The sequence below is a fragment of the Lynx canadensis genome, chromosome B3, assembly GCF_007474595.2.
Source record: "Lynx canadensis isolate LIC74 chromosome B3, mLynCan4.pri.v2, whole genome shotgun sequence".
NCBI lineage: Eukaryota > Metazoa > Chordata > Mammalia > Carnivora > Felidae > Lynx > Lynx canadensis.
In genome coordinates this window covers 110260545-110272639 of record NC_044308.2, presented here as the reverse complement: position 1 = coordinate 110272639, position 12095 = coordinate 110260545, and the positions used below count along the sequence as shown (strand labels likewise).

The window sequence follows — 12095 nt, the reverse complement described above, 5'->3', positions numbered from 1 at the left end:
CTGTTTAATATGCCCCGGGTCCTATGCTAGAGGCTCTGTATCCACTGTCATCATCCAAGTACCCTCGCCACAATACCGATGCGCAGTAGGAGAATTTCAAAAATGTTAACTAATTGCTGAAAGTCACACAGCCTGTAAGCAGTGTAGTTGGGTCTAAAACCCAGTTCTCCTGACTTTGAGGCTGAAACCCTTGAACTATTAAACACCAGGATTTGACTTGATGGTAAAACTTCCAAACTTTGAAGTTTTCAGAAGGAATTCAGGAAAAAATAACCAATAGAAAAGTTCTTTTTACACAGATAATACTGTATGATTTAACACATGATATGTGTCATTCATATCTAGTTTGCATAAACAAAATAAGTATTATGAGAGAATATTTCTAATAATGATCCATGCATACTTACCTCCCCATGCTTAAGATGTTCTTCAGGCGAAAAATCAAATATTTCTTTGGATAAGAGGATAGCTTTGATTTTTGAAACCTTTTTGTCCATTGATTTTACTTCAGTTTCAATAGCAACCACATCCTAGAATTTCAGAAACAAGAAAACATTCATGTAGTATATATTGTATGTTAATAACCTATAAAACACAATTTATTGCCTCGTATTCTGTTCTCCAATTTAGGCAAAAATGTTTGCCACGTACACCTCTTAAAAATTAACCAAGTGAGAGGCACCTGGCTGTTTCAGCTGGAAGAGCACACAACTCTTGATCTCAGGGTTGTGAGTTTGAGCCCCACATGGGGTGTAGAGATTACTTAAACTAAAAAAAAATAAAAATAAAAATAAAAAAAAATAACCAAGTGTATCTTCAACAAATGATGTTGAAGATACTGGACAGCTACAGGCAAAGAATGAAACGGGACCACTTTCTTTTTTTTTCTTTTTTTTTTTTATTTTAGAAAGAGAGTGAGAACAGCAAGGGAGAGGCAGAAGAGGAGAAGGAGGAGGGGAGAGAATCCTAAGCAGAATCCATGCTGTACGTGCAGCCAATGTGCGGCTCGATCTCCCAAACCATGAAATGATGATCTGGGCCGAAATCAAGAATCAAGAGTTGGACGCTTAATTGGCTGAGCCACTCAGGCGCCCTGAAACTGAATCACTTTCTTACACCATATACAAAAATAAATTCAAAACACATTAAAGACCTAAATATGAGACCTGAAACCATAAAAGTCTAGACGAGAACATAGGCAGTAACCACTTTGGCATCAGCCTTTACAATATCTTTCTAGATATGACTCCTAAGGCAAGGGAAACAAAAGCAAAAATAAACTATTGCATCTATGTCAAAATAAAAAGCTTCTGCATAGCAAAAGAAACAATCAACAAAACTAAAAGACAACCTATTGAATGGGAGAAGATACCTGCAAATGACATATCCAATATAAGATTAGTACCCAAAATTACAACTCAACACACACAAAAACAAATAATCCAATTTAAAAATGGGCAGGGGTGGTGCCTGGGTGGCTGAGCTCGTTAAGCAGCAACTCTTGATTTTGGCTCAGGTCCTGATCCCATGGTTCATGAGTTTGAGCTCCCACTGTCAGCTCTGAACCTGCTTGGGATCCTCTTGCCCCTACACTCTCTGCCCCTCCCCCCGTGTGTGTGTGTGTATGGGGGGGTGGGGTGGGTTTGTGCGTGCACGCGAGCATGCACACACGCTCTCACTCTCTTAAAAAATAAATTATTTATCATAAATAAAAAAAAATATTTAAAATAAAATAAAAATGGGCAGAAGATGTGAACAGCCATTTCTCCAAAGAAGACATTCAGATGGCCAACAGACACATGAAAAGATGCTCAACATCACTCATCATCAGGGAAATACAAATCAAAACCACAAAGAGATATCACCTCACACCTGTCAGAATGGCTGAAATAAAAAACACAAGAAACAACAAGTGTTGGTGAGGCTGTGGAGAGAAAAGAACCCTTGTGCAAACCGGTGGGAATGCAAACTGGTGCAGCTGCTGTGGAAAACAGTAGAGGCTCCTCAAAAAATTAAAAATAGAATTACCATATGATCCTGTAATTCCATTACCAGTAACAAATACAAAAACACGAATTTAAAAGATATAGCACTCCTATATTTATTGGAGCATTATTTACAATAGCCAAATTATGGAAACAACCCAAGTGCCCATGGATAGATGAATGCATAAAGAAGATGTGGTACATATACAATGGAGTATTACTCAACCATTAAAAAGAATGAAAACTTGCCATTTGCAACCACATGGATGGATCACACAATGCCAAGTGAAATCAGCCAGTCAGAGAAAGAAAATACCATATGAACAAGGTATGGTACAAAACAAATGAACAAGGAAAAAAAGAGACAAACCAAGAAACAGCCTCTTAAGTATAGAGAACAAACTGATGGTTACCAGAGAAAAGGTGGGCAGAGGGATAGGTGAAATATGTGATAGAGATTTAGAGTATACTCATTGTGATGAGCACTGAGGAATGTACAGAACTGTTGAATCACTATATTGTACACCTGAAACTAATATAACACTATATGTTAACTGTATTAGAATTAAAAAAAAAAAAAAGCCTAACAAAGTGTATGTAGATGTTAACTGCTTTCTATAAAAAAGTCATTCCTTTATTAGCATACCACACCACAAAGCACTGCTTATACCTTGCTGAGTTAAAACTCCTCATAAGGCCAACTTTCAATTTCTTAAACTATGAGAACAAAAGTATTATGCATTTGAATAAATTTTATTAAGTTTATTTTTTTAGTAATCTCTATGGTCAATGTGGGGCTCAAACTCATGACCCCAAAATCAAGAGTTGCACACATTTCTGACTGAGCCAGCCAGGCATCCATGACTCAATTAAAAAAAAAATTTTTTTTAATGTTTATTTATTTCTGAGACAGAGCATGAGTCAGGGAGGGGCAGAGAGAGAGGGAGACACAGAATCCGAAGCAGGCTCTAGGCTCTGAGCTGTCAGCACAGAGCCCGACGTGGGGCTCGAACTCACAAACCATGGAGATCATGACCTGAGCCGAAGTCGGTCGGGTCGGTCACTCAACCGGCTGAGCCACCCAGGCGCCCCTTCAATTTTTAATTCTCAATATCTATGAACTCTTTAGATTTATCTTTGGAATGTGTTTAAACACTTGAATACAAGTGGGTCTACAATTTAAAAATTTCTACCACTTCAAGTAAAATGACAAAGTCAGCCTTGGAAAACGAACACAAAAGAAGCTGGAAAAATTGACAGGATTTTCTTGCCATTCCCTACTGAACTATTGTCATGCAGAGTCACCAAATTATAACATTTATAACATACTCATATTAATTTAAACAAACAGATCATTTGTCTGGTGGTTATTCTCTCATCAGTGTCAACCTCTAGGACTTGGCCAAGAACCTAGAACAGTGAAAAGGCTGCAGCATGTGTAATAAACCTACATATGGAAGAACACGTGATACAAAACCATAAATGCATGAGTACATGCTACAAACCCTACATATTGAAATCCACTTGCACTGTAAGAAGGCCTTTAGACCTTTACTTAAAGAGAGCTAAATGCAGACACACTGTAACAACCAAAAGGTACAGCTCATAATGAAGGGGATAGGAAACTACACGGGAATAGACTGAGGGTTTCAGGGGCACCTCAGTGATTCAGTTGGTCCAACTCTTGATTTCAGCTCAGGTCACGATCTCATGGTTTATGAGCTCGAGCCCCGGCGATGGGCTCTGCGTTCATAGCCAGGAGCCTGTTAGGGATTGTCTGTCTCCCTCTCTCTCTGCCCCTCCCCTGCTTGGGTGCACGCATGTACATGCACTCTCTCGCTCTCTCTCAAAAATAAATAGAACTTAAAAAGTAAAAACGAAATAGACTGAGGGTTTCAAATTAAAACAGTCTGGAGCCATTTAATATCAGATAAGCATAACTTTACAAGCAAATGAAGCAATGAATACAGCAACTTCCTAGTGATATCTTCAAGTTACAAAGAAAAGTTAAATTATATTGAAATTATTTTTTGCATCTTATATTGAAAAGGGTATAATAAAATAAACCCTATCTCTTAGGGTAATTTCTATCAAAAGTTATAGAAGCATTTAAAAACCTTGGAATAAGCTTCAATAACCAAGAATGTTTAGCAATCATTATCCTGAAGTTACATAAGTGTGGCATAGGCAATGTAACAGAAACAAAAAGTAAATAATTAATTGTACCTGCCTTTGCTATATGACTTGATCCTTAAATAAATGCCTCACACGTTTCAAGCTGAAATAAATAAAATTATTTCAAAATCTGGTGGCTGCCATACAGCAGCCCCTCAGCAAATATTTGTTATTGGTCAATGAAGACTTGGGAGGTTATCTGTTCAAGTCCCTCTTTGCTAATTTGTGTGTTTATATCAACAATTATCGTCTCTCTGACAAAGAGAAAACAGTGAGCTTACTTAATGAGGATTCTTTCCTTTAAATAGACCACTTCTGGACCAAAAATGGGGATATGCACTACACAATAAAAGTTGTAAAATTGGGGCCCCTGGGTGGCTCAGTCAGTTAAGCATCCAACTCTTGGTTTTGGCTCAGGTCCTGATCTCACTGTTGGTGAATTCAAGCCCTAAGTCGGGCTCTGTGCTGACAGCGTGGAGCCTGCTTGGGATTCTCTGTCTCCCCCTTTCTCTGCCCCTGCCCCACTCACACTCTCTCTCTCAAAATAAATAAACTTAAAAAAATTAAAGTAAAATACAATTCAAGAAATAAGAGCATAAGTGAAATATGTACCAGATCAGTATGTCTTCGTATAGTTAAGAGTTGATTAGTGGTATAACTCTAATTTGCTAAATGAAATATAAATTAAAAATAAGAAATAACATCTTTGTAGTGTCAACTTACATCAGCCATCCGTTGAATCTGTGGAAGGCTCTCCATGATTTTTTGTTGTAAAGCTGCCACTTGACGACTTAACTCTTGTACAGATTGTGCTAAATCATCAGTTTCAAAAATTATTGACAAGTCTTCTAGATCCGTGAACACTGAATGTAAAAGATTTTGTTTCTGTTCTGAATCTTCCAAAGCCATCTACACAATGGAAAACAAGGAAAAAAGAGAGAGAACATCAAGATACTAAAAGAGGTTGATTAATATCGAAATTGGAGAAAATTTTCTAACTGTATATAGTGTGGCGTATTAACTAGACTTACTGTGGTGATCATTTTGCAATACATGCAAATATCAAATCATTTCACTGCACACCTGAAACTCTTATAATGTGTGTCAATTGCATTTTAGTAAGAAAATTTTAAATCCGAGAATTTTAAAACTGCCTCAGCATTTCAAACTCCTATTCATTTCATTTCATAATAAGACACTGGGGGTGGTTCAGTCAGTTAAGCATCGGACTCTTGATTTGGGCTCAGGTCATGATCTCAAGGTTGTGAGATCAGGCTCCACACTGGGCATGGAGCCTGCTTGAGATATTCTCTCTCTCTCTCTCTCTCTCTCTCTCTCTCTCTGTCTCTCTCCCTCCCTCTGCCCTTCTCCTGCTCACACTCTTGCTCTCAAAAAAAAACCCCACTTTAATCATAATAAAATACTAAACACTATATTGTAAACAGCATTGGGTGACTTTGGAGTGTCTACCCCATTTTGGTGGGCTCCCAGCAGCTATTATATACCATGCAACCCTGCTCCTCCAGCCATCAGTAAAAGAATCAGGAACACCTGACCTGCGGTCCATCCCTCTGTCATCTGAAATCCAGGCCAAGAAAGCCATTCAGGCTCTCTCTAATTGGCTGGACTTGTAACTTTGGGAATGTGAATTCGAGAGAAAGAGGTACACGAAGTGAGGATTGGGAATGAAGAGGCAATCCTGTGGCTTGTCAGTCCGGGTGCCGATGTCCTCACATGGCCTTACCACATGATGCCACCAACTTCCATGAGGCATCCCTACGGTTTGAGTTGACCTGAATAACCTGACACCAAAGAGACTCTATCTGATAAAACCAAATGAAAGAGAAAAACATCCATTTTTACAGTTTCGTGGACATTCCTCCTTATAATTTTTTTCTTTCTTCTTTTAACAATGATAATGTATTAACTAACTTTCAAACTTAAGATTTCAAGATATCTCAGCCACCAACTGGAAATGTTTAACCTAACGTAGTCTTCAGGTGATTCCATAAAACATAATATGGTATGAGAAAGAACATTTACTTAATTCAATTAGAATTCTGGTCTCTAAAAAAATAAAAATAAAAAAAAAAGAATTCTGGTCTCTAAAATTTTTTAGGTTATTCAGAATTTTATGTTGTCCTTATTTGAAATCCTAGAAGGAGAAAACTTTATGGAAAACAAAATTTAAAACCAATGCTCTTTGTTTTTTTTTTAACCAATAATACCATTTTACAATAGCATCAAAAATATAAAATACTTAGGGATAAATTCAACAATTTACATGTAAGACCTATACACTAAAGATTATGAAACACCACTGAGAGAAATTAAAAAGGACCAAAATAAAGAGATCTGTCGTGTTGCTGGATTGGAACAGTCAATACGGTTAAGATGTCAATTCTCGCCAAACTGATCTACAGATTTAATGCAATCCACTCAAAATTCCAACAGTCCTCTGTATATTGACAAGCTGATGCCAAAACTTACGCTGAATTGCAAAAGACCCAGATTAGTCAAAAGAAACTTGAAAAAGAACTAGTTGTAGAAACTATGCTACCTGATTTCAAGACTTACTATACGGCTATAGTAATCCAGACTGGGTCACATCAGTGAAAGAACAGACACATAGATCAGCAGAAAGAAACAGAGAGTCTAGAAATAGACCCACATCTACAACATGGCAACTGATTTTAAATAAGGCACCAAAGTAATTCATTGGTGAGTCTTTTCACCAAATGGTGTGGGAACACTCAGATATTCCCACAGAAAAAAGTGAACCTTCATACAACGTACAAAAACAAACTTGAAATGGATTGAGGACCTAAAAGTAAGAATTAAAACTATACAGGGGCGCCTGGGTAGCTCAGTCGGTTAAGCCACCGACTTCAGCTCAGGTCACGATCTCACGATTTGTGAGTTCGAGCCCCACGTTGGGCTCTGCGCTGACAACTCAGAGCCTGAAGCCTGCTTCCGATTCTGTGTCTCCCTCTCTCTCTCTGCCTGCTCCCTGCTCACACTCTGTCTCTCTCTCAAAAATAAATAAACATTAAAAAAATAAAAATAAAAAAGAATTAAAACTATACAATTTCTAGAAGAAAAGACAGGAGACCACCGTAGCCCTGGGTTAGGTAAAGATTTCTTATATACAACACAAAAGGATAACCCATGAAAGAAAAATATTAAAAATTGGATTCTATCAAATTACCAACATATGCTCTCTGAAAGACAATATTGGGAGAATGAAAAGCCACAGATGGAGAGAATATGTGTAAATCATATATGTGTTAAAGGACTGCTTTTAGAACATTTTATAAATAATACTTACAATTCAATAATAGAAAGACAACCCAATTAAAAACTTCAATAGACATTTCACAAAGGAAGCATACAAATGACAAACACATAAGTAAATGTTCAAATAAATTATTAGTCATAAAGAAAGGCCATTTATTTTTTTTAATTAATTTATTTTTTTAACGTTTATTTATTTTTGAGACAGAGAGAGACAGAGCATGAACAGGGGAGGGTCAGAGAGAGAGGGAGACACAGAATCCGAAACAGGCTCCAGGCTCTGAGCTGTCAGCACAGAGCCCGACGCGGGGCTCGAACTCAAGGACCGTGAGATCATGACCTGAGCCGAAGTCGGATGCTTAACCGACTGAGCCACCCAGGCGCCCCAAGAAAGGCCATTTAAACCACAATGAGATACCACTACATGTCATTGGAATGGCTAAAATTTACAAAATGATATCAAGTGCAGGTGAGAATATGGAGCCATTAGAACTCATATGGCCAGTTGAACTGAAAAATGGGAGTTTAGCCATTTTGGAAAACAATGTGACCATTTCTTATCCATTTAAAGACTTACCATAAAAGCCAACAATCATACTCCTAGGCATCTACCAAATGAAATGAAATGAAGACATACATCCACACAAAGATTTGTATATGACCATTCACAGCTCTGCTTACAGTAGCCTGTAAGACCCCCTGATCCCCACCTCCTGATACTCAGGCCCTTATAATCAACTCCTTTGAAATGTAGGTTGGGCTTACTAATTTACTTGCTGATTTACTACTGGCTCTACTGATTCCTTACTGAGATGTCACTTCCAAGATTAGGTTATAAAAAGACTGTTTCTATCTTGGGGGCTCTCTTTTTTAGATCGTTCATGGTGAGGAAAGTCAGCTACCAGGCCATGAGGCAGTTTTGGGGGGGGGGGCACAGGTCTGTATATAGAAATAGATCTTCTGAGGCCTGCCAACAGCCAAGTGAATGACCTTGGAAGTGCATCCTGTCTTCTACCTCACCCACAGCGAGGCGTGACTGCATTCTTACAAGAGACCTTGAGCCAGAGGCACTCAGCTAAGTCGCTCCTGAATTCCCGACCCACAGAAACTGAGATAATAAATGTCTGTTGTTTTAAGCTGCTAACCTAGCATAGTCCAAAACTTGAAATAAGCCAATGTCCATTAACTGGTGAAGGGATAAACATGCTGCATATTTCCACGAATGGAACACTACTCAACAATCAAAAGAATGATCTATAAACATTAACAATCTGGATGAATCTTGAAAACATTACGCCAAGTAAGTCAGGTAAAAAAGGCTGTATACTATATGATTCTCTTTACAGGACATTGTGGAAAGAGGCAGAGGAAACTCTGAAGTGATGGAGATGTGCTTTATATTGACGGTGGTGGTGGTTGTTACACAATTGTATCCCTTTATCAAAACTCATCAGTTGCACACTTAAAATAGACGTATCTGGGGCACCTGGCTGGCTCAGTTGGTAGAGCATGCAACTCTTTGTAATGTCATGTCATGTCATGTCATGTCATGTCATGTCAAATGTAATCTTATTCTATTCTATTTCAGAGAGAGAGAGAGCACATATAAGCAGGGCAGAGGGGCAAAGGGAGAGAGAGAATTCTGAAGCAGGCTCCACATTCAATTCAAAGGCCAAGGTAGGGCTTGATCCCATGCCCCTGGGATCATAACCTGAGCCACCAAGGCGCCCCAGTAGAGCATGCAACACTCGACTGTGGGGTCATGAGTTCAAGCCCCACGTTGGGCGTGGAGCTTATTAAAAAACACATGGGGGGGGGGCGCCTGGGTGGCTCAGTCGGTTAAGCGGCCGACTTCAGCTCAGGTCACGATCTCGCGGTCCGTGAGTTCGAGCCCCGCGTCGGGCTCTGTGCTGACAGCTCAGAGCCTGGAGCCTGTTTCAGATTCTGTGTCTCCCTCTCTCTGACCCTCCCCTGTTCATGCTCTGTCTCTCTCTGTCTCAAAAATAAATAAACGTTAAAAAATTTTAAAAAAATTAAAAAAAAAAAAAACCACATAGGGGCGCCTAGGTGGCTCAGTTGGTTAAGCATCCGACCCTTGATTTCAGCTCAGGTCATGATCTTATGGGTTCATGAGTTCAAGCCCTGCATCAGGCTCTGTGCAGACACTGCAGAGCCAGCTTGGGACTCTCTCTCTCTCCCTCTCTCTACTGCTCCCCTGCGCTCTCTCTCAAAAATAAAATAAACAGTAAAAAAAAAAAAAAAATGCATATATTATGTGTGTATTTTACTATATGTAAATTATACCTCAATGAAATTGAGTAAAAAAACAATTTGTCTATTTTTACAAAGAAAATTTATGTTTCAATAATTCTTAACTACAACAGCAGTATTTCTGGAATCATCTTTGGGTTACAAAAAGATTTTAACAAATACAATCCAGGTAGAAGCTTAGTTGGGAGTTTTGATACTTCTTCAAGAGACATTTTTAAATATCAATGCCTGGTAATGCTAAAAAAGTAGAAAAGGGTATCTTAAAAGTAGAACAACTATTTTCAAAATAGGGACAAAATGGGATATTCACATATGACTAGTTGTTTGAGACTTACTTCCCATTGGAGGATTTATGAGGATACCTTCTACAGTAAATCAGCCTTCTCTTGTGCCTACTTCCTCTAGCTCAGAAAGTAGAGTTAGACTAAGTTCTAGTTCATACACTAAGGCCAGCAAATTAGAATGTCCTCATGACTGAGATTCTTTCACACGTCACATTTGGGTCAGTAGAGGACAGCAAAATTAGAGATGCTTTTGCCTGAACCACACTCTTGTAAATTTGTTTTAAACTCGTAACAAGCATTTGAGGAAAAGAGTATCATTCCTCTCTTCTGTCTTTGCAAACTCCTTGCAACTGGTGGAAAATACAGGCAATTTAAAATAAAAGACGACAGGGGCACCTGGGTGGCTCAGTTAAGCATCCAGCTTTGGCTCAGGTCATGATCTCGTGGTCCGTGGGTTTGAGCCCCGCATCGGGCTCTGTGCTGACAGCTCAGAGCCTGGAGCCTGCTTCGGATTCTGTGTCTCCCTCTCTCTCTGCCCCTCCCCTGCTCACATTCTCTCTCTCAAAAATGAATAAACATTAAAAAAATTTTTTTTAAATAAAAGAGGACAGGGGTGCCCGGGTGGCTCAGTTGGTTAAGCGTCCAACTCTTGATCTCAGCTCAGGTCATGATCTCATGGTTTGTGAGACGGAGCCCCACACTGGGCTCTACGTTGACAGTGTAGAGTATGCTTGGGATTCTCTCTCCCTCTCCTCTGCCTCTCTCTCAAAATAAATAAATAAATAAATAAAACATTTTATAAGCAAAGAAATTTTATTAATAAAATAAAAGACAGGCTATAGGGATGTGGAAAGCCAACCCGAGAGCTGGGGGCAGAAATCACAGGCAAGGGGAAGAAAAGAAACAAATGGGTGAAAGGCAGCATCGTTACAACTGTTACCATGGGGGGAAATGTGCCAACAAATCTCAAACATCTGGGAGGTATAAAGTAAGCTGTCTACTTGGGAATACACTGTGCTATTCTAAAGATATAAAGGAGCCGGATCAACGTTGAGGTCTGATTACTCGAAGAACTGTTGTAGAATAAACCTTTTCCTAAGAGATTCCTTCTTGTGGTTTAAATAATATGAGAGAAGAAAATATGCCTTCACAATAAAACTTAAGCCAATACTTGGCATCTGGAAGATCTCTTGCAGTCATGGCCCTGGGTAGGAAAATACTCTCATTTGTTTTGTCTTTGTAAGCTAGCATGGAGACATCAGGCACCAAAATGGACAGGGCATTTGGCAACTTGGCATGCTTGAACTAGAAGGAACTACGGACTCGTTTTGTAATGCTGTGCAACTAATTACCACAAACTTCGCAGCTTAAAATAAAACAAATTGATTATCTCGTAGTTTTCATGGCTCCAGAGTACAGGCATAGCTTAGGAAGGTCCTTGGCTATTACAAGGCCATCACAAGACTACTATTAAGGTGCCATCTGGAGCACAGTTTCTCTTCCAAGTTCATTTAGGTTGTTGGGAGAATTCAGCCAGTTTTCCTGCTGGCTGTTGGCTGGGGGGTCACGCTCTGCTTCTAAAGGCTGCCCAAGGGTCCTAGCCCCACGGGCCTCTCCTAATATCACAGCTCACTTCATCAAGCCAGCTGGAGAATCTCTCTAGTCTGCTATTAGGGAGTCTTATAATCTATAAACATGATTAATCATGTATTCATGGGATTGACTATCCCATTACCTTAGCCATATACTATAACCTAGTTAATAGAGTGGCTATCTCATCACATACTCTCATATTCCTGCCCACACTCAAGGAGAGGGGGTTATATAGGTTGTGTACACCAGGGGCAGGAATATTGGGAGACTTCTTAGAATTCTATTGACCAAAACCATCCCTATTCACTGCAACACCCTCACTTCACAGATGGGGGGAAACCAAGGCCCATGGAGGAAAACAATAAATTATCCGAAAAGTCATATAGGAGTTATCAGGACAGAAAGAACTAGACCCTGGCCTCCAAAATCCCTGTCTAGAGCCTGCCACTGTCCCAACCTTCCTTCTGCCATTTGGCATGACTGAAGATAAGGT

At 39.4% G+C, this 12095-nt stretch overlaps 1 protein-coding gene across 4 annotated transcripts in view; it reads right to left on the bottom strand.

Annotated features, from left to right (window-relative positions):
- Positions 1 to 12095, bottom strand: part of SYNE2 (spectrin repeat containing nuclear envelope protein 2) — a 228750-nt gene that overhangs the window by 119990 nt on the left and 96665 nt on the right. For all 4 annotated transcript variants that reach the window (XM_030319270.1, XM_030319269.1, XM_030319271.1 and 1 more), the window contains exons 47-48: positions 4884 to 5069; positions 408 to 530 (exon numbers count right to left, since the gene is read on the bottom strand). In XM_030319270.1, the coding sequence (XP_030175130.1) occupies positions 408 to 530; positions 4884 to 5069 (309 nt within the window). The remainder of the gene's footprint in view (positions 1 to 407; positions 531 to 4883; positions 5070 to 12095) is intronic.